The 24195-nt window shown below is 38.7% G+C and overlaps 1 protein-coding gene across 1 annotated transcript in view; it reads right to left on the bottom strand.

Moving 5' to 3' along the window:
• Positions 1–12398, bottom strand: part of lvrn (laeverin) — a 29636-nt gene extending 17238 nt beyond the window's left edge. The window contains exons 1-6 of the mRNA XM_031893133.1: positions 11065–12398; positions 5565–5707; positions 3828–3967; positions 3153–3279; positions 1743–1897; positions 488–601 (exon numbers count right to left, since the gene is read on the bottom strand). Of these exons, the coding sequence (XP_031748993.1) occupies positions 488–601; positions 1743–1897; positions 3153–3279; positions 3828–3967; positions 5565–5707; positions 11065–11750 (1365 nt within the window). The 5' untranslated portion in view covers positions 11751–12398. The remainder of the gene's footprint in view (positions 1–487; positions 602–1742; positions 1898–3152; positions 3280–3827; positions 3968–5564; positions 5708–11064) is intronic.
• Positions 12399–24195: the final 11797 nt, after the last annotated feature.

Genomic DNA, 24195 nt, shown 5'->3' on the forward strand with positions numbered 1-24195 from the left:
GAAAAAAAAATTTATTCAGGAAAAAACTTAAATGTAAAACTTGCGAGTTCACGAAGAAGTCAATATGAGCTGTTCTAGATCAGATTTTTTTTTCTATTTTTTTGAGAGTTTGTAGACGAAATTAAAATGATAGCTATGTCATAGATAGGACTATGAATTTATTTTTTCACAGTTTAATCAAATTGAGTTTTTCATATTTTAATTTTTTAATAAATAAGCAAACATTCAAGTTTAGTAAAAGTTTGATTTTATTTCAAACTGAAAAAAACACAATTGGGAAAACTGAAAAATAAGCCTTTAGGTGCTGGAGTTAGCTTTGCAAGAATTGGTTTAGAAGTAATTGTAAATTGGTTCATTACTGTTTTGTATCTGTGTGTAGCTGGAAATCTCACTGCATTAAGATCATGGAGATCACTACTATACAGCAAGGCAACCTACAGTAGTTTCAGGCCATGGCTCAAGGGATCAGAATCATCACTTTACGTACCAGTTCTAATTTGGAGTCAAGGAACGTAATACCAAAATACTCCATGTAGGTCGCAAATCCTTCATTCAGCCACAAATCTGTCCACCATTTCATGGTAACAAGGTTTCCAAACCACTTCAATAAAAAGACATAAACAGTATTTCCTTACAGCACACTGCATAGCAACCATACATTATACCAGTCAGAAAAAAACATCATTTAGGTTACTGATCAAGTCACTTTTGTTTCTATTCATGCATTAAATGGTTACCGATATTCATTATTTCCATGATTAGTCTATTAAATAAAGACTAACGTTAGACAAATTATAAATATTATATTGAATGATTACAAGCCTTCACTTCTGTAAGTAGTAATATTCAGTACTTGCGATATAATACAGTTTACCTTTAACATTTGGGAAATTCACTGGAAATAGCATATTCATATACAAAATTAAATTCTATTCCCATCCCCTTTTTATGATTAACTATGGTATGTCATAGCATTTACTGTACAAGGTCCCATCAGGGTTTGGTCCATGGGTTGATATATTATGATATGCTCTGAAGCATATAACATTGTGCAGGATATATTGAAATAACATTCTGTTTTGTAAGATTCTACATATAATTTCACCACAGTGGTTTTAATAAGAAAGCAAACAAAGGCAACCCTAGGAACGAATTGTTTCCCCATTAAAATGACATGTGCTTGTGCCTAATTGTGCTCATCTATAAGAGCTCCACTTGTGCCTTCTGAGGGGCACGGTGGGTGCAGCAAGTTTCACATCCTGGCATCACTGGGGATACTGACATGGATTTACATTTTTTAAATTCACTGGGTATGGCACATTGTTTTCATAAAAGGACTGATTTTACAGCTACAGCAGCCTGAAATGTCTGTCCCGGCTCTGGGAAAAAAATGACACCCTCAGGAAATCAGTACTGGGGACTGCGTATCAATGGAAGTAGTAAAGCATATGAGTATGCCATTAAGCGACAGAAAATATGTGACATCATTTGAGCTTTTATACAATAAATTCATGAAATGTTTGTTAAGAACATTGCATGCTTTCAGTTATCGGCAGTCATTTTTGTGTTGAATATAAAAGGCTTTTGGTAGCGTTATTGTAGGGGGAATATTACGTCTCTACGGATCAACATTTTCCAGTGAGCTACTTGCTGTGTTTTCAGCTTCTCATTCCAAAGATCATGGCAACTGGTTTTAGCAAAATAATTAAAGGGGAAAAGCAAAAGACATTTTTACCACATGCCTGGTGCGCTATCTCATGGGAAACAATCAGAGACGTCCTAAATTTGGAATTGCTAGATTTCTGCCTGGGGTCATAAATCAGTGCTTCCTCAATAAAAGTAATTAATCCCCAATTTTCCATTGCTTCAACATCAAGGTCAGGCAGGGCTACAAAATCTATTAGAGAAACAGAAAATAAGATGCAGTTATAATCAAGTTTTAAACAGTCCCTCGGTTTAATAGTAATGTGTAGCAGCTGATACCTGTTCTCTAAACTGTTCTGATCATTAATGCTTTTAATTGAAGAGTAAGTGCATATGGTATGGCTTCCTAAACAGGACTGGACCATCAAGCCCATAGCGTAAATGTGTTTGGTTCAACAGAGCTGCATTGCCCTAGTCTTTTTAGGAGAAAGCCCCAGCACCATTAAAGTCAAGAAAAGCCCTCTTGTGTAAAATATTCTCAATTAGTGTTTGGTAAAAAATGCATTAGGAGCTATTTAAAGGTCTTGAGGAATCTTATAGTATTCCAAAGGGGAATCACCAGCCCGGTATGTATCTGTGAGAGAGCGATCCTCTACCTTCTTTTGTCTATCTTCGGTATCCTGAAAAAAAGCCGTCTTTTCACTCTACTGCGTATGTGCAAACAGCATGAATACAGAAGAATGAAGAGGATCACTCTCTCACAGATACCTCCTCACAGGAGCACCAGCCCGGGGTATAAGGTAAGCGATTACAATCACGGGTGGGGGGGGGAAGTGGGGGTGGCTAATATTTGGTACCCCCCAGTGATTGTACCTTTCCTTCCCCTTTAGGGCTGCTAAAAAAGAGTTAAACATTAAATAAACCCCAAATTACTATATTGCTACCAATATGGATTCATGCAGCTTAGTTACCATGACGTACAAGGTACTGTTTTATTAGTACAGGTATAGGACCCATTACCCAGAATGCTCGGGACCAAGGGTATTCCGGATAAGGGGTCTTTCCGTAATTTGGATCTCCATACAATAAGTCTACTAAAAAATCAATAAAACATTAATTAAACCCAATAGGATTGTTTTGCCTCCAATAAGGATTATTTATATCTTAGTTGGGATCAATTACAAGGTACTGTTTTATTACTACAGAGAAAAAGGAAATCAGTTTTAAAATTCTGAATTATTTGATTAAAATGGAGTCTATGGGAGACAGACTTTCCGTAATTCGGAGCTTTCTGGATAACGGGTTTCCGGATAAGGGATCCTATACCTGTACAGAGAAAAAAAGGAAGTCATTTTTAAAAATTACATTCTATGGGAGATGAAGCTTACTGGATAATGGGTCTCCATAAAATGGATCACAAACTTGTATAAAGGATATGCATTTTTAAAAGATGCCTTTAGTTTAATACAAAAGAAAAAGTGACAAATCAGTTAAAAACATTACCATACCTGTTTTTTGCAAGGGATATGAGACATTAAATAAATCTTCCATGTATGAAAGGAGTGGGCCTGCAATACTCAGAGCAAGGCTTGCAAACCCCTTTTGCACAACTTCCTTACGTGCCCAAACCCGGATCTGTATGGCAGTAGAACAAAACTGTCTTTAGACAATTGGCCTGTGCTAAGATTCAGTTACACATTTCTGAAATCTAATTACATATTTATCAAATCTGACAGACTTGACAATCTCTCTTTATATATGTTTAAATGTTTTGAGCATCTTAACATATTCATTTTCAGTGGGTGTCAATACACAGCTCTGCTCAGCATCAGAACCTACCTAAATTGTTTATCTCCACTAAAAATCGCATTCGGAGGTTTAAAAATGTTAACAAATATTTTCTGTGTGGAACAAGTTCTTGTAACCAATAACATTTAACCAGCAGGTAACAATTAGGGTTACTGCTCGAAAGCAAGCATCTAATTGGTTGCTAAGGGTTGCTAGACTGGGGAGTTTTTCATTTACTTTCATCCTGTTCTGATGCCATAAAACAATTTTAGCAGCGATATCCTCAGTATTAAACATGTTTTCCCTACATAAATTATTAATGTTTGTATACTGTATATGTCTTCAAGTATATCAGAGGAAATAATGCTTGATTGGGTAATCACTTGTTTTGTTACCTCATTGCCTCGTTCTGTGATGTTGACGTAATCAAAGTCACAAATAACAAATGCAGTTATATAGGTTGACATTTTCGGTGTAGTGTCAAAGGTGGTAACAGTCCATATGGATCCGTCAATATCTTCCCTTTCAGATACAGCTGAAAAATATTCATTGATTTTAGAATAGAATCATACAAGTTAGAACTTAACTTCTAATACAGCTGGATGTGATATGTACTTTAATGCTTAGCAGTAGAGATGTAGCGAACTGTTCGCCGGCGAACTAATTCGCGCGAACATCGGGCGTTCGCGAAAATTCGCGGACTTTTGCCGATGTTCGCCACTTTGGGTTCGCCGCGTTTTTTTTGGCGCCGCGTTTTTTCGCCTTGGTTTTCCCGCCGCGTTTTTCCGCCGCGTTTTATCACCTATGCATATACATAGGAATAGCTTGCGTTTTTTTTTTTGGCGTTATTTTTTGGCGTTTTTTTTTTGGCGCTTTTTTTTGGCGTTTTTTTTACAAGTATTTTTCTGAGAAGTTTTTGCCCTTGATCCCCCTCCTGCATGCCACTGTCCAGGTCGTGGCACCCTTTAAACAACTTTAAAATCCTTTTTCTGGCCAGAAATGGCTTTTCTAGGTTTTAAAGTTCGCCTTCCCATTGAAGTCTATGGGGTTCGCAAAGTTCGCGAATATTCGCGAGTTTTGGCGAAAGTCCGCGAACGGGTTCGCGAACATTTTTGCGCGGGTTCGCTACATCCCTACTTAGCAGGCCTCTCTCATATTAACATATCTGCACTTCAGACAATCTAGTTTGTATAGTAGGCTGAGTAGTGAGGACAGTAAATAATACTCTATTCATAGCCAGGTAAAAGAAGACTGGAACAGCAGTATGCCAGTGGCTGAGCCCTAGAACACCACTTCATTAAATAAAGTGATTAAGCAAATCTGTCCCGTTTTGCTTTGCTGAAAAATTTGCAATGATTTGTGAAATGGCGGAAAATTTTGCTCATCACTAAAAGTGATACCTTGATCCAGTCCCCAGCTGGGACTGATAGTGGAAAACTCTCAATAAAAAAAGACTCATCTTCAAAGATATCTTTGTGTACATACAAGAGCTGTTTCATATTTGAAGCAACTAGTGCAAATACAAAAATAGTAATATTTGCCATTCATGTGTCTTGTATTATTATATTGTAGGACAGTATCTATAAGCTTACCATGCTGAGTACTATAAAATAACTTAAATATCTCAGAAATATCACATGACAAGGGACTCTTTAATTGGCACACATTATCCAGAATGCTCTGAACCTGGGTTTTCCGCATAAGATCTTTCCATAATTTGGATCTCCATACCTTAAGTCTACTAGTCAATAGGATTGTTTGGCCTCCAATATAGATTATTTAGATCTTAGTTGGGATCAAGTACAAGGTGCTGTTTTATTATTACAGAAAAAAAGGAATAATTTTTAAAAAGCTAAATAATTTTATTAAAATGAAGTCTATAGGAGACTAATAAACTAATAATAAAAAAAACTGTCTCTTGTCTTTGAAGTGTATATGAAGTAACTAATTCAAATACAAATACTTTTTTAATTAACAAACCATGTCATGGTTCTGAAACATAGGGGCATTAATCATTTACCTCTAAAACTAGAACCATATTACAGCATCAACTTTAGCAGTTTCTTAGTGAATATCTTTACAAGGTACAAAAAGAAAAATAATACATAGGAATGTATTTGATTTGAACTTACCCACTGCAGGCATGTTGGAAAGCGCCACATAACTTGAATTATGCACAAGTCTAATTTTAAATGTTGCTTTTAAGGCAGGTTCATCAAAACATGGGTACACAGCTCGTGCATACTCTGGCTCCAACAATGAAGCAACCACGGCTCTGTGGTAGAAAACAATGTGTGCGCAAAACAGTAATTCAGCCTGTAGAGCATAACCAGAAGGAGCTAAGTACACTATGTAACAACAAATACACTACCACAACCAGATGTTTACTTATTTCATTTCCCCAAGAAACTGCTATTTCATAACAAGAATACAATACAACAAGAAGCAATATAAAGATCATATGTGAAAATGGGCCTTGTAACAAACTAGACAAAAACACTGTACACTGTAATGAGCTGTATGAAATAGCTAAACATTATGCTGAAGTGTGTGATGTCAAGCGATGTTTAGTTACAAGTTACAAACCTCAAGTATGGCATGTATGTGTGTTGCCTTATAATACTCTACTGTAGGGCAGAATCTAAAAGCTTACCCTGCTGTGTCTGTAACATATCAGACATATGACATGTCTATGTGGCAGCAGAATAATAATGTGTTGTGGTGCCTTGTGGGAGCCTATGATTAAGCATGAAACACTTTCGGCTAACATGGGGCTGTTAATGTTTTTAATGTCCTGAAATAATCAAAGTTTTACCCTTTTTAGAGTAGCACAGAAGTTTATAATTGACGATTGTTTTACCCTCTTTTGGTCACTAGGGGGTTCTTCTGCTATCTACTCTATAAATATGTTTACTAAAGGAAATTTTCTTTGCCCTTGTTTCCTTTTTTTAGCAGTGTTGTGATGGCCTAGGGCTGGTACAATAAATAAGCTTGCTAGTGCTAATAAGTATATAATTTCTCTTTTCAATAGAAAGCTTTCATGCCATTTGATGAGAAAAGATTTGTGCACACATTTTTAAACCTAAAAACTGGTAACAATTAACCACAATGGGATGTCATAGTCACTAATAGCATTTCAGGTAACTATGCAATATGAGATATCCCCATTAAATACTAATAAACCCTTAAATATATTTTGGTAAGCAACTGCAAGCCAGAGGCCCAGCATTAAGGAAAACTCCAAGCTGCAGCTGCCTAGAGCTTACTGAACATGTACCTTTTTGCACAAAGCGCTGCAATGGTTCTGTAATGTTCACACAACAACATTTACAATTTAAAGGGATACAGTCATGATTTTTAAGGTATACTTTTTATTTCTAAATCACACTGTTTACATGGCAAATAATTCACTGCCACTTAACATTTTATTTTTGAACCAACAAATGTATTTTTTTAGTTGTAATATTGGTGTGTAGGCGCCATCTCAGTGCCTGATTCTGAGCTTTCAGAAGGAGCCAGCGCTACACATTAGAACTGCTTTCAGGTAACTTATTGTTTCTCCTACTCCCATGTAACTGGAGGAGTCCCAAGCCGGACTTGGATTTCTTACTATTGAGTGCTATTCTGATACCTACTGGGAGCTGCTATCTTGCTCCCTTCCCATTGTTCTGCTGATCGGCTGCTGGGAGGGGGGTGATATCACTCCAACTTGCAGCTCAGCAGTAAAGTGTGACTGAAGTTTATCAGAGCACAGGTCATATGGTTGTGGCACCCTGGGAAATGAAGAATATGGCTAGCCCGATGTGAAATTTCAAAATTGAATATTAAGACATCTGTTTGCCCTTTGCAAAACAGATTTCAATGCAGGATTCTGCTGGAGAAGCTCTTTTAACTGTTGTGTTTTGGACAGTATTCCTTTAAGCTCTAGGCAATGAGGTCTAAAGAGAAATTCTGGGAAACCATCATCTATTTTTATGTAATGTTTGTTGTCCAAACTTTCTTGTAATCTCTGAACACCTGTGTCCTTGTACTGGCAACAGTAATAACACAGGAATGTAACCCTGGCGAAACATAGATAAGATTTTTTTGGGAATAAATGAGAGCCTGACAGAGTTGTAATTAGTTGGTTTAGAGTAATTTTGAATATACGTAAGAAAGGTTTTATAAACCCTGGACTAAAGGTTTAGAGTTTTGAAACTGTGAATAAATTAATTTCCACTAAAACTAAAAAATGTCATGTAATTTATTAAAAGATCTGAATATAAAAGGCATAAACAAATTAAAAAGCAGAACGAAAAAATCATGAATTGTGGGAGAAAAATATAAGCAGTAGTAAATGGGCCCCTAAGTGTGCCCAGGAACACAAGTTCTTACTGCCTGCTGATGGTTACTGCTCCTAAGCAAACTGGGACGCCAATTTACCAACATTCTGATTTAAGTGGTTTTAGTGGTTTCTGAAACCATGAAAAAAAACTAATTTTCACTAAAAAAAATTTTAAAACAGCCTAATATAAAAAGCTTGAATAAAAAAATCCCATAGAAAAAAATATATGAAAACCTTGAAATCCTTGTTTTTGTATGAATTTTCCTGCGCTTGCAAAGAAAAAAATGTTTTTAAATGTTACAATTTGCCTAGGACAGTTCCCAACAAATGGTTTTTATGCTTAATAAATTACACATTTTTCATGTTTTTGAGTAATTTTAGCACAAAAAATATGATTCATGAAAATGAAAAAATACAAACATTAGTAAATGTGACCCTAAAACCACTAAAATCAGAATGCTGATAAATGGGCCGTAGTCCTTTTATTACATATAGGGAATACATTTGGCAAGTGCTTAAAGGCTACGAAGGCTTATGGCATATGGGGCCTTATTTCCACTGCTGCCGTCTAGCAGAAAGCAGTGGAATTTACTTGATTGTCTTTTCCCAGTGCAGCCCATTAAATGAGCCCCATGTTGCAGTGGCCAGAGATGAGGATATTAACTAGACACATTCAGCAGTAGAAGAGATATCAAGAAAAGATTATTGCTGTGGCCAATGCATCACAGTTCTATAAATGTCAAAGTAATGCCTCCTCATACAGTATATTCAGAAAGACATTATACATAGCCAAATATTCCAGTGCAGCCTCAAACCCCCTGGATGGGGTTAAAGGGCACCTATGACCCTAAAATTGCATCCCCCACCAGAGGTGCAGTATAGTAGAGCCCACACTCTGCTTGGGGTAAACAATAGTCTCTTGAAAAAAAATAGCCCCTACAGTGTTAGGCCGCCAGCACCAGGAGGGAGCTAACTATTGTTCCCCCCAAAGGGGTGTGCGGGCTCTATTATACCGGGGGAAGCAATTTTAGGGTCATAGGTGCCCTTTAAGACTGCATGCTGAGATAGGTGTGCCTTGAAAGGAGCTTGGAAAAACAAATTAATAGGAAATAACTTTATACTACACTAATACTATTTGAATAAAAGGTGGAATAAAGTGAAGGTATTGTGGTCCTTAAAAAGACAGCAACATACTATCAGAAGTATTGTATATAAAACGTTCCCTCTCAGTATGTATGTTCCTTTGGGAACCAGAATGATGGACTGACAGTGTAAGCAATTGGAGACATTAAAAGGAAGTCATCTGATAGAATAGGAAGGGTTAGCAATCGGCAGTGCAAAGGGGTCACGGTGCAAGCTCTTACAAAGAGTCATAAAGGAAAAGCCAAACAATCTGGCCAAGGTCAGACAGGATACTGTCTAATTCTCCTATGGGTTAATGCCATGCAGGGCTTTCTGGCACGTTAAAATAAATGGTCTTATGATCTTACTTGCCTAGTTGCCCCAATCAGCAGGTAACATTTACTGATCAGCTATTGGATATGAAATGGCAATCAGTGTCGCCCTTCTAGCTGAATTTCCTAGACTTGTCTCCAATTTTCCACATCATCTGCTAACCTTAACTTCTGGTATTAAGTATAAAGAACAGGCCTCACTGTAAGGACCTTACTAAGTTGTACTGTCTAATATCAAGCAACTGATGTAAATGCCAAATTGGCCATTCTTTTGTTCAGCATTCAGTTTCATTGGTGGTCTGCACCTGTGTTCCTAGGCAGAGATCATTTTTGTATGTTTGGACCCCAACCTCAGGGTTATAAGCAAGTGGCGATACTCCACCCTACCTAGAGGAGCAATGAGAGGTAGTGCTTAGAGGTCAGTACTGACATAGTTTAGATAATACATTACCTGGGGGAGGTCATATGAACACCTGTCAAAATAATAATGTTGCCTTCTCTTAGCTTAGCTACTTTAACTATGAGACCTCCTGTTTGGAACAGATATTGAATTCATTAAGATTATTTCTTATATTATGAACTTTGTTGTGACTTCTATACAGAATGGCAAGAGCTATTGTAGTGCTTGTTTTGCCATTTGGCATAAAGTGAAAAAAACATAAAAAGGGAAAGTTTTAGCCATGATGAATGTTATTTGTCAACAATATAACACTGACAGTAAAGAAATGTAGAAAGAGTAATATTTGAATATAGTCTTCATTAAGGTTGTTGTATTTTATTGTTTGTTAGTGCTGCATTGCTTTGTATTTGCAGCCATGTGTATCTTTTTTTTGGGGGGGGGGCAGGACTATGCTTTCCTCTGCTGCACACTTACACATAGACATTTTCCATACCCCGATAAACACTATCTGATTGCTGATTTCTTTTCAGTCTATTCAGAGGTTTTGCTAAATATCAGTATTTAGAAACAACTCAGCTGTGATGACTTCTTGCCTGGTTTGTCTTTCTCTGATTATGCATTGGCCATACAGCCTGTCTTCTCTCGCAATCATCTCTGCCTCACTGCTTACCTCCTATGCACCGTACACACTAACCATTCTCTTAGCCTTTTATTTGCCTCCATGTCTTCGCTAGAGCTGTGTGGGGGGAGGAGGGGTGGAAGCCAAGATAGCACTAACCTGTATGTGGTCCCAGAGACACTAAATATATGAACTGTTCCTCATGCAGAGTCCAGCTGTTGTTTAACTACAACTTCCAGGGCCCCTGATACTGGAAAGCTGCAGATCAAGTAATAAACAATGGGGGTCCACACAGAACATTAAAAACTCCCTGACCCTTGTTCACTGTATTCCCTATTTACCTCTTTTTACTCTATTTGATATCTTTTACAGATTTTTATCTATTCTTTTTCTTTTGCAGTATGTTTATCCAATAATTTCCTTAAATATTTTATTCAAAAAACAGGTTTCAGGCAAAATGTTTTTTTTTGTTTCATTAATGGAGGTGTTTGTTACTCCCTTATTACCCATGGAGCTGCATGCACTGCTGCAACTGAAATGTTTCCATTTGCCGGACTTGTGCAGCTGATGAGTTAAGAAACAAGCAAATGACTAGGAGGCAAGTTGCTTACATGTGCTGTTAATTCAGAATAACTGTGAGTCATAGCTAAAATTCCCCAGAAATTAGTTACCACTGAAAATGCTGTCAGAAAGGGGTTGTGAAAACAAACACTGCACAAACACTTGCTAAAGACCAATGTTCTCACTCTTATACAAATGTCTTTACATTAGCATTTGTAGCATCCCACTATAGATATTCCTTAGAGCCAGTACCCCTATAGTAGTTGCTACTTACTTGTCTATATTAAAATCTTTGTAATGTGTAATAAAGAGAGCAGTATTTTGCCTTATAAATCCAGTGTAATTAAGCTCCAGCAAGTAAAGGTTCCCAGCAACCAGTCGTTCATTCAGCTCCAGTACCACGTAACTGTGATCCTCAAAGGTCCACACATTGTTTATACTAACGTTGCCTCCATGAATATCATAGGTTGGATCTTGCAGGCGTTTGTATGCTCTGCCTTCTTGCAGGGCGTTATGTTTTCCATCTTTTTCCATGCTCTGGTACATTATAGTTTTATTTCCCAGTAGCCTGAGACCTACATCGGAGAAGTTCAGCTGAATGCTATGCAACAGAACAACATCTGTATCCTCTACACAGCTTATGGTGATGTTTACCTGTCCTGAAAAGGGATAGTTACCCTCCTCATCTTCTTCCATCCTTGGCCACAACTCCAAATCATAGTGCAAGGGTACAAGGTTATGAGGCAGACGTAGATTATTCCAGATACCTGGTCTGTCTGTAGGTTCTGCAATGTTCTCCAGTGAAGTAGAAGTGTCACAGATGTGGTGAGACCTTTGAGGTGTTCGTGCATACAGAGCTCCAAGTATAATCACTACTAAAATCAAGGCAGCCAATAGCAGTGTTAACAAAACAGCTGATGTCCTGCTCAAGTAGAATCCAGAAGATGACTTTGGTCCCATAGCTCAAGATCAATGACACCCTTTCTTTTTGCTGTATGTGAAGATGTATCCTAGAATCCCATTTAAGAGTAATAGCAGGGTGTGGCAGAGGATGCCAGAGGAGGGCAGAAGGGGGTGCAGGGGGATGCTGAAATTTTATTATTTTAACTAGAAACAGAAGGAGGAAAGATAAAAGGCAGATGACAAGCAATGAAGGCAAAGCATGAAGAGAGACACAAGCTAAAGCTATAAAGGAAATAATAAACAGAAGAAAAAAGTATCAGTATGTTTTAAAGAAATTCTAAGGAGCAAATATGAAACCAGAGGAGGTAGAGGTGTGATGCAGAAACAAATGAAGCAAAAAGAAGGAGGTAGAAAAAGTAGCGCATAAGAAAAGAGAGCTGGAAACTAAAGAGAAAAGCAGATATATTACACTAAAGGAACAGGGAACAGATGACTGAAAGGGGGAGGGGGTGCTGAGATGGTATGCAAGAGGCAGAGAACACGAAGAAAGAAAATAAATCTCAACAGTTTAGCAAAGAAAGTGAAAGATACGCTGGAAATAAGAAACAGCAGGAATATGTTGCAAAGAAGGGTGTGCTAGAATAAAGAATGGGAAGGAAGGGATAGGGGACAAGGGATTATAAAAGACAAGAAGGAATAGTCAAATAAAACTGAATTAAAGGGATCACATTAAAAGAAAATATTTAGCTGAAGTCAAAATATCGTGACTTTAGGGCAAATGAACAGGAAATGAGAACAAAGAAGAGGGAAGTCCAGAAAACAATTCACAAACATCAAAGACTGTTCCAGTCAGTAATAAGAGCTGATTATGCAGCAGGGAAAAGTCTGTTTGGACCTAGAAGCCCCCTATGTCAGCTCATATTGGGTCCTAATTACTTATAGCCACGGAGCAGGGTGAGCTCTGCACCAACACAGAGGCAAGCAATATTCACTAGCACTATGCAGTGATAAGGGCACTATATGGGGGTAACTCATGCACAATTTTAATATAATTGTGAAATGGATCACCTTCCCAAGGTTTAAAGGGTTAGTTCACCTTTAAGTTAACTTTTAGTTTGTTATACATTGTCCAATTCTTAGCAACTTTTCAGTTGATCTTTATTTTTTATTTCCTAAAGTTTTTAAATGATTTTGTTTTCTCCTCAGACTATTTGCTGCTTTCAAATGGGGGACACTGACCCTGGAAGCCAAAAAAACTATTGCTCTGTTGGGATCAAATTTTATTGGTATTGTTACTCCCCGCAATGCCATCCCACCAGCTAGAATGTAAATCACCGGTGGGATGGCATACACAGCACCGCGATTTGCCGAAGTCGCCCAAAGTTTCTTCTCAAGTCAAATTCAGCGACTTCATCATATCGCAGAGCCGCGTATGCCATCCCACTGGCGATTTATATTCTAGCTGGTGGGATGGCATTGCGGGAAGATTAGTTGTCCGCAACAACGAAGATTTGTCGAGCAGCGACTAATCTCACCGTGTGTCACTGCCCTTAATGCCTCCATTTTTCTGCAGGCTGAGAATCTGTCCTTATGGCAGGGGCCTAAAGATCTGATGTTTTAGATGACAAATCTATGACTTACTTGACCAAAGTTCAGTTTGTGGATATTATTGCATTATCTTGGACTGTTCACTTAATTTTCACAGATAATTAAGGAAACGTTGAATCACAACTTCACCTTTTATATATTCATTTTTCTGGGAGCCAAAAACAGGAAACCTATAGCATTTAATAAGTGAAAATGTTCCAGATCCCAATGGACAATACACTGGTTTCCTGTTTGCGTATGATTACATTCCAGAGGATACGGCTGTGGATTAGTACTAGACTGGTGTTTACCACTATGCTTGAACAATGAGTTACTCTGTGTACTTTTCTTTCTAAATAAAAGATATTTGTCAACTTTTTGTGTAATATTTCCATTTACTGTAACAAAAATGAAAACTTATACAACTGTACAGTTATGTTACAGGGCTCATTTATACCCACAAGCACAGTGGGCAAATCCCTGCAGTCAATTGTGCAAAAACAACTCTCATTAAAGGTACTTTACCCTCAGTCAATCAATGCATGGGAACCCTGGATCTACTGCCACCTCCTGACCAGCCAGTAGCTCCAGGGTTCCCTGCATCAGTAGGCATAGCACGCTTGCATTAAAATAATAGGGCACACAGGTCACTTGCATTACAAACACTGGAAATAACAATATACTGTAGATCACAGCCTGTGTGATGGAAATGGCACCAGACAGACAAGTGCATATGCAGTTGTGTCCATTTTGCCGAATCAAATGCAACTCCAGTAAACACAGCACAATTGCATCAAGATCATTGCCCACTTGTGTCCCCAGTGACACTGGATTGTGGGGGAAAATGCTGCATTGTGGGAAAAAAAATATTGATTGCACTTGAAGTTGAACTTTGCACATTGTGTCATAGTAATAATACACCCTTATATCTTTCAATAACAATATATCTCTCTATGTATACACAGGTAAAGTAACTCCAGGTACAGTTATTAACAAGGTTAAGGTCAATCTTACTTGTGCATACTGTTAGAAATAATTTTTCTCAGTTTGTCAAGTCCCTGAGAAACTGATGAAACAAATTACCAGTCCACAGATAAGCTGTCAGTATAATGAGATGCTCTTTATTTCAAAGGCTTTAATTTTGATAAGGGGGAGTTTGTTTATACAGAGCTTCTTATTACCCTATAATTCTAATTATCCTGTTTGTTCATTTTTTCAGAATTTGCGGGGAGAAGATAAAGGATTACCTATATACAAACCCATATATTTATCATATGTAATATATAAAATCTATTTAGATAGCACCAGTAGCAGTAAGAAATTGCAAAATATATATAAGGGCTCTGGCACACGGGGGAGATTAGTCGCCCGCGATTAACTCCCTGTTCGCGGGCGACTAATCTCCCCGAGTTGCCTACCCCTGCCATCCCACTGGCGAACATGTAAGTCGCCGGCGGGATGGCAGACGCGGCGGCGCGATTTGGCGCAAATCGCCGAAAAAGACTCGCGAGGCTTTTTCGGCGATTTCCGCAAATCGCCGGTGGGATGGCAGGGGTAGGCAACTCGGGGAGATTAGTCGCCCGCGAACAGGGAGTTAATCGCGGGCGACTAATCTCCCCCGTGTGCCAGAGCCCTAAAACAACAAAAAGATATTGTACTCAAAAGGCTCTTTGTACTCAACTCCAGCGCATTGTCAGTTATCTTTTGCTTGAGATAGAGGTGGGAGTCTCACTGTGTCACTGTTTGTTACATAAGCTTTCACTGTATTATTACATTGTTATAGTAAAAAGACTGCAACTTTTATTATAATCCAGACCTGTTATAACGTGTTCATGGCAGCAAACTAAGGGGCACATTTATCAAAGTACGACAGGTCTGAAATACAAAAAATTCTAATTCGTTTGTACTGTGTGTATTTTCTGTGACTTTTTTGTACATTTGCACGACTTTTTCGTACTTTGCGCAACTTTCTCGTACTTTTCGACAAAATTTGTGCAACAAAATCATATTGTTGTGTCGAGTACGAAAGTTTCGGATTCATGAAAGCTTCGGTATCGTGACTTTCCTTGGGCCAGGTTGGAGCTGCAGAGTGCCATTGAGCCCTATGGGAGACTTTCCTTGGGCCGGGTTGGAGCTGCAGAGTGCCATTGAGCCCTATGGGAGACTTTCCTTGGGCCGGGTTGGAGCTGCAGAGTGCCATTGAGCCCTATGGGAGACTTTCCTTGGGCCAGGTTGGAGCTGCAGAGTGCCATTGAGCCCTATGGGAGACTTTCCTTGGGCCGGGTTGGAGCTGCAGAGTGCCATTGAGCCCTATGGGAGACTTTCCTTGGGCCGGGTTGGAGCTGCAGAGTGCCATTGAGCCCTATGGGAGACTTTCCTTGGGCCAGGTTGGAGCTGCAGAGTGCCATTGAGCCCTATGGGAGACTTTCCTTGGGCCGGGTTGGAGCTGCAGAGTGCCATTGAGCCCTATGGGAGACTTTCCTTGGGCCAGGTTGGAGCTGCAGAGTGCAATTGATTCCTATGGGAGGCTTCCAAAATCCTTCCACAGAAGGATCAAAGTCAGAAAGGTTTTCCCCCATTTATGATCTTGGGGATTTGTGACTTTGGGATCACCAGTATGATATTATTGTGACTAATACGATTTTTTCGTAAGAATTTTCGTGATATTTGCGATCATCAGAAATTATCGTATCTAATCTGAATTTTACCCGTTTCAGGATTCAAACTCATACTTTGATGAATGTGCCCCTAATTTATAAATATATACATAATGACACATAGGGGGGAGATTTATTAAGACACGAATGTTCGGAGCATTCATTCTAACGCTCCGAGAGTGTTTTCGCCAATTTTTTTGCACTTGCACAACTTTTTCGTACGCCCGTACGACTTTTTCGTACGCTTGCATGAAACATTCGGAAAGGTTCTGCCGCTGTTTACAATCATTTGGTACGAAAACTTTCGGATCGCCAATACGATATTATTGTGACTAATACGATTTTTTTGTAAGCATTTTCGTGATATTTGCAATCTTCATAAATTATCGTATCCAATCCAAATTTTTCCCATTCGGGATTCGAACTCGTGTTTTAATGAATCGGCCCCATAGATTGCATATACAGGCCCAGCCCAAAGAGATTACAATCTAAAATTCTGGGTGCACACATGCTAATTGGATTATCTGACGAATAAACTATCATCTCCAATCTTTAGATGTTTACATAAAACACAATACATTAGTACACAAGGGCCACACAGAAGGAAAAATAACACTGATCAGATTTATTCATGGTGCTGACCCTGGGACTTCCATGTCAGTCTATGGAATACAGAATACAAAAGAGAGGTCGTCTGGGTTTCCTTTTTGCTTTATTAAAAAAATGGCAACACAATCAAATCAATCAAATTACTTGATAGGGGAAAACACCTGGGCCAATCACAGGAGATTCAACACAGAGGCTGACCCTGGTGGGGAGAACTATGGAGAACACAGTGTGCCGCTGGATATTTTTCTGAAACAGTGATGTCACAGGAAGTGACTCATTGCCCCCACTTGACACCGAGCGTGACATCACTGTGCATGCACATTCATTCGCATCAAGTTGTTGATTGCTTGTCGCAGACAATCCGCTGACATCACTGAATGCTTGCTGCGCATGTGCACAGAGAATACCTTCAGGTGGTGGGAGGCTAACGGGAGGCGGTCCAAATTGGGTAACGCCCCATGAAACAGGGGGAGGTGGCAGCTTTGCAATCATCATATACTTTTTTTTTTTTTTTAAATAATTGTATATAAACCTAAGCTACAAAGGACCAAATTAGACCTTCTCAACTGCATTGTACTCAATAAAAGGCACTGACGAAAAGCCATATACCATATTAAATAGCAATATTTCTGCCACAGGATAATGCTGGCACCTTTAGATGCTTGTCAGTATGTTATGCTCTAGCTCAGGGGTGGGCAAACTTTTAGGCTCAGGGGCCACATTGACTTTTAAAATTTGACAGACGGGCCGGGCCATCTTCGCTCGTCAGTCCCCTAGGTTTTGCGTCACTGCGCTTACATGCAGTCTTGACACCAAGTCCCCCGTGATGTTAACATTTCTGAAGGCATGAGTAGCAATCTGCGACTGCGGTCTCTGTTAGGAAAAGCGAGACACACGAGCCCTCGGCAGGCCGGATTAAAAAGACCAAGGGGCCATAGTTTGCCCACCCCTGCTCTAGCTCCGCCTTCATTGTTTTTAAGCAAAGTTTCTGCTACTGCCATTCTCCATTTGCCAGATGTTGTGCTAATTCTTATGTCATCTCCTGTGTGTTTTGCAGCATGCAATCCAGCCCACATTCAGGAATAGCCCGGGGAATGTCATAAACATATAAATATGAATATTAAAAAGACAAAAATAAGTGATGTAGGCAAATTTTTAATTAAACAAGCCATGAGCCAACATAAACAACAGTTATGAACTATGAACAAATATGTTCTGTTCATACCCAATGCAGCTTTGTGTAGTACATTATGAACCTTGTTCATGCATTTTATGCCTTTAACTAGATAACACTTTGTTGTTTGTTCCTTTTCCCTGTGTTTTCAGGCTTTTTCTGTTCTATGAATAACACAAATGTTAAGAAACCAGTGTCTCAAGAGACAGTCCTGTGTTTATTTGGGCACTGCAAGGGCAGTGACACAAGGGTGATTTTGCTGCCCGCACTAGTGTGGGTGACACAATGAATGACATGGTGTGCCATTGCTGAAGAAGTGAACCATACCCTATGAGGCATTTTTGCATAATTATGCAGTTTGGATGAATTACTTGTGCCAATTTATATTGCTGGCAATGGGACAATGTTTCAGTCTTTTTTGCCTTTCAACACAATGTAATTGCCATTACATAGTCAATTTGGGTTGAAAAAAACCCATCAAATTTAATGCTTTCAAACAAACCCCTGTGCACATTTATTCACACACTCATAATGACCTATCTATACAATCACATTTATAAACTCTGTATACCAATATCTATACTAATTGTAGATTTTAGTATCACAATAGCCTTGAATAATATGCTTGTTCGCTAAATCACCTGAACATTTCACAACCTCCCTGCCCTCACTGTGAAGAGCCCTTTACCCTGCTTCAAATAAAGTTCAGTTCTAATCTAAAGGGGTGGCCTCTTGTCTTTCTCCAGCTCATTAATATCTGAAGCCCAAAACTGCACTGCACACTCATGGTGAGGTCCTACCAGGGATCTTCAAAAAAATATATTTTTATCCCTTGATAATGGCCTTTTTATATAAGACAGTACTTCATTTGCTGTAGTAGCCACTGAGTGACAATGCTTAGAGTTACACACCTTGTTATCCACAAAATCCCTGTTAAGGAGACCCCAAACACACTACTGTTCATTACTAGCATTTATGTAATTTCTATCACATTACATAACCTTGCACTTACTAACATTCATAATGAAATGTATATAATGCATAAAACCATGCTGGCACAAACATAGTATTTGATTTCCCTGCTTTCGTCAACCAATTGACCTCCCTCTGATAATAAGGGCCCCACACTTTCTTGCTTAATTTATTTACTATTCACATATTTTTTTTTAAAAAATGCTTTATTGGCCTCCTTGTACCTGATAATAGTCTCAGCTGACCCAGTTAACTTTAATGCCCCAAAGGTACGTTTGTCTTACCAACCTTAACACTAACACTTTTATCAAACCATAAGGGTTTTGCTTTACAGCTACTGTATGTTCCTTGATATATTCAGCTGTGTTGAGTTTCTGCTACTCTTATCTCGGGTATGTGCACATCCTGGCTCCAAGATTTTTTGCATATGCCTCATTTATTTAAGGATACCAGACAAGTACTAGCCCTAAGTGGTCTTCAGGCTTTCCTTTGACACTAAACTATTTTTCATGTTAATTCCTGTTGCCGATCTTTGTCTGTTTCTTTCTTGTTTCAACTCTTGGCTTAGACATGTAAAAAGGTCTGCTACCTGGCTCTACCTCAGCATGACCCTCACATCTGCTACTAATTTAGCTATCCTGATTTATTTTTATGACACCTCTGCCTTTCCTCTGCTATACCCTTTGCTCCTGTCCAGGGGTTTGTGAATAGTGGAAGCTGTAGGAGAAGCTGGTCTTCACTACAAGAGGAGATTTCTGTATGGGCATATGATGAAATGGACAGGAAATTTCAACTGAATTCAGCTTTGTTTTGTGCAGCTGTGAGGCCAGCATGTGCCAGAAATGGATCTCTGAACATCAAAGTGAATATGCAATATCATTTCAGTATTTGTTTTCATGGTATTGGTATTTTAACTTAAAACAGATTTTGTAACAATTGTTGTAGTGACCATCCCTGCCTGAATGCATTTCTACACCAACAGGCAGTTAGAGAACATACAGCTACCCCAGTAAACCAGTTTCATAGAATGTAGATCCTATTTTTATGAGTTCACCAACTGTAAATGATTTTATGCATAAAAAAGTCAGTACTCTGCCCAGTACATAGTCTCTATTATAGTTTCAGCGCACTTCACTTCTTCAAGTCTTCCATGCTTCATTCTCATCCTTAAAGCAGAAGTCACCCTGCTGTTCTGTGTATTTATTTTGATTTCTTGCAGCGGATATCTTTCTGTTTTTTTATTTGCTTCATTCTTTTCCCACTTGAATAATACAGAACAAGAACAGAACAAACAGAGTTTCCCTAGAAAGTTGCAATCTCCGTTATGGCTCCCTTTGATAAACAAACAGCTACACTTTTTAATTCTCTGCTTCTGCATTTGATGCATCTGTGCAAAATAAAAACATCTGGCGGGCTGGACACCCCTGTAGTAAATAGTGCATAGTTTACAATATTGTAGTTACCCATAACCCCTTGGGTCTACTTCTTACACAGGAAGATAAATGGGTCAAATGCCATTCGTGGCTCTCTACAGGACTACAGACTGAAAATGTTTTCAAATAAAAAAGGGCATTTCATGCCAAGAAATTAGGGGCCGTTTACATAGACAGGAGGCAGTGTGCAAAGTACAAAAAGTCTGCACATTGCACATGTGGGCAACCCCTCTCAAAATGTATTTGTTGGTACAGTATTAGGGATGCACTGAATCCAGGATTCAGTTTGGGATTCGGCCAAGATTCAGCCTTTTTCAGCAGGATTCGTATTTGGCTGAAGCCATGCCTCTGGCCTAACCGAATCTGACTTTTTGTTAAATAAACATATCAGCTTGTCAGAGCCACTTTTAAAGTGTCATTAAAGACACCAAATAATGTAAATTTACCAAAAAATATAAACCTTTTAGATTAGCTATAATTACATAAATCATTTCTGCATCCATTCTGCAACTTAATTTTTAATAGAAGTGTCGGTATCAATTTAAGTGACGTGCACAGTTAACTTAAACTGTTTTTTCAGTTTGCAAACTTTTTATTTAGATTAAAGTACCTAGAGTATAGCAGTACTGGTCTCAGACATACTGTAATAATGCTGAAGAGTTTCATTTATCCACATGATTTGTTTCTCAGTCCCCTTCATGTTATTTAGGGAGCTGCAGTATTCAGTCCATATTCTCAGATATTAATATTACAACATTATTAGAGTTATATTTAAGTATATATTACAGTATATTGTTTAGTTGTCATTTTTTAAAACTGTGGCTCACCCTGCTGATGGGACGGATACTATAGACCTGGAAATCTGAATTTATGAGATGAATACCAAGGCTTGGTAACAAACACAAGCGCAGCGTGCAAAGCATAGAAACACATTCACACAGCAATGTAGTCTTCCTTAGCTTGCAGCAATTTACTAAGGTGCTTAAATTGCATTAGTGGTATTTCTTGTGGCATCAATAACAGTTTTAGCCTATGACTGGCTAGGTGCAGTTGGCTGTATATGTGCAAGAACAGTGCTACCAGTGTGGCATCAGACTGCTGATTGTGGGAGGGGGGGCCAGGGGCAGAGGGAGCCTTGGAAGCCCCAGTAGAGAAGTAGTTTGTGGCATCATGGGTCACATACAAGGGGTGGGAGGCTACCACAAGTCATATCCCAGGGTACATGCAGGGGTGAACGGGGAATAAAATTTTATTTTCTATGGGGCCAAGATATTAAAGGAGAGCTAAATCTTAACAAGTAGGCAAGAAATGTTGTACATTATGTTTTGGGGTTCCATATCAGCCCAAGGCAACCACAGGCCTTTAGCAGGGAAGATCTGTGCCCCCAAAGATGCCCCAGTAGCCCCCCATCTTCTTTTCTGCTGTTCCCTGCACATGCTCTGTGCTGCTGTCACTTACTGAGCTTAGGGACTAACTTACAATATACTGTATATATAGAATAGAAATGTCACAGTATAAGGCTGATTAGCAATCAACAGAGATTATTACTACATGGTAGTTCTGAACCCAGTGCAATTAGCATCAGAATTTAATAACCAGCCCTGTACCATCAGCTTCTCATTTGCTGCTTAGCTTCCCAACAGCTGCTCAGAACTCATGTGAGTGTCACTGTCACTTTCTAAGATGGGGGAGCTCCTGCAACAACTATAAAGACCTGAATCATTGCTGCTATTGTGATGCTGAAACTTTAGGCTGGTGCAGTAAGTTCAGTTCATTATCAGGGCGTAATGTACAAGGGAACTGTGGAAGCAGCATGGCAGAAGTTAATTTCAGGACTCCATTGCATTACAGGATTAATTTCTCCTGCAGATCTTCTCACAGTCTCCCAATTGCATATGAAGCCCCACAACATAAAAATAGATCAGCGCCTATGGCAGAATAGAGAAATCAGGAACTCATAAAGTGTAGTAATTTCAATTATCCAAATAAACCTGTTATAGGAAATATTAGAGGTCAGTTTCCCCTTTTATCTCCAGAGATAGCATACAGACTCTTTGGATGCATGCTGTAGTAAAAGTCCTTATATACAATCCGAGACCTGCACCAGTCACGAGGGCAACAATATATATATATATATATATATGACAAACCCCAAGGAACTAAATGTGCAATATGTTTTAAAGTTTTGTATATATAATAAACAGTATTACACTATTGGGATTTTTTTTTGCAGATTTTTTATTGGAGTCTAAGGGCGCACATACAGTATAGCAGAGAGAGACCTGCTTGATTGAATACTACAGGCAGAATTCTAACAGCATGCATCAAAAAGAGTCTATATGCTATCTCTGGAGATAAAAGGGGAAATACACCTTTAATATTTCCTATAACACTGGGTAATATACACTATAATTACACTATTTACATAGCAAATAATTCACAATTTAAAATGTTATTCTTAAACCAACAAATGTATATTTTTTTACTGTAATATTGGTGCATTGTGCCTGATTCTGAGCTTTCAGAAGGAGCCAATCAGGGCCGCTTTACTAAATGGGCACATGAGGCCAATAAACACATTTTTTTTCTTTAAAACCCTGTGTGTGCAGCACTCTGTTCTTCTATTGCTAATTTTTTGCCAGCACCTGGGGCAGTTCTGAAGGGTGTGCTCCATTTTGTTCTAGTATATATATATATATATATATATATATATATTATATATATATATATATATATATATATATACTGTATATATATATATATATATATATATAAATAAGGTTATGAATTATCCTCAAATCAGTTTGGAGATATTAAGTAAGTCATTGATTTTATGCATACCTTACCCAGTGCAGTTTCATAAGGTACTTTTTCCAGAATAAATTGTTTCACAAGCAGCGAGGGACAACAAAGAAAACTTTGCTATTCGTATTCTGCTTGTGCAAGAGTAGGTAATGCTTTCAGTTTATGTACTGATGATCTTACTGGCATGTATGGACTTAATGGAGTGCTCACTGGCTGTATTTTAGTGATCTTAGGCTAATGGCAGACGAGGTGTAGGGCGGATATTTTCGGCAAGCAGAAAAACGATTGCTGAAAATACCATCCTACACCGGAATGAATGGAATACGCTCGGGTGCAGGCACATGTAGGGGGGTGATATCGCTCCAACTTGCAGCGCAGCAGTAAAGTGTTCAACTCAGAACGATTAAGAAGAAACGCACTAAAACAATAAGTATAGATATGAAAAGCTTAAGTGTATATTAAACGCTACAATGGCAGAAATAAATCGTACCAAATATAAAGCTGAGACCCGGGTGTAAATACCCTGGGTCTATCACTCAGTCCAAAGGTTATAAGTACATCAAAGTGCGGTAACAAAGCTCACCGTAGTCCAGTAGTGGTCCAGGTGCTCGAAGCCCCGAACCCGTAGCCAAGGTGAACTCCAAAATTGAAAGGGTAACGCCAAGCACACCGGACAGCAGGATATTCTTTTTAAAACTCCATCTTTATTTATCCATTAAAAGCAAAAACGCCTGTAAAGTGTGACTGAAGTTTATCAGAGCACAGGTCACATAGCACCCTGGGAAATGAAGAATATGGCTAGCCCCATGTGAAATTTCAAAATGAAATAAAAAAAATCTGTGTTTTTGAAAAATGGATTTCAGTGCAGCATTCTGCTGGAGAAGCTTTATTACTGTAACTGATGAGTTTTGAATGAAACATGTTTTCCCACGACAGTATTCCTTTAAGCTCAGTTAAATGCTCAGGTCCATGTATTTAACAAACATGAATTACATGCAAGCAAAGTCTTCCATGGATCAGTGCATTCCTAGTTATTCTGCTTTCCTAATGCATGTGGTAGGGAGTGCTGCTCTGCGGAGAAATTATGGTTCTCCAGTTTATAGCCTTTGAATGAGCAGCTTTATATTCTTTTTTTATGTTATTCTTATTCAAGTGAAAGGTTACTGCTTCTGGAGATTGATTTCTTGAAGCTTATCCTTCTAATGAAAGATTTACAGCTCATAAACCACCAGTTTGACATGGAACATATTCACAACCAACTTAGG

Source organism: Xenopus tropicalis, chromosome 1 (genome assembly GCF_000004195.4).
Source record: "Xenopus tropicalis strain Nigerian chromosome 1, UCB_Xtro_10.0, whole genome shotgun sequence".
Classification (NCBI taxonomy): Eukaryota; Metazoa; Chordata; class Amphibia; order Anura; family Pipidae; genus Xenopus; species Xenopus tropicalis.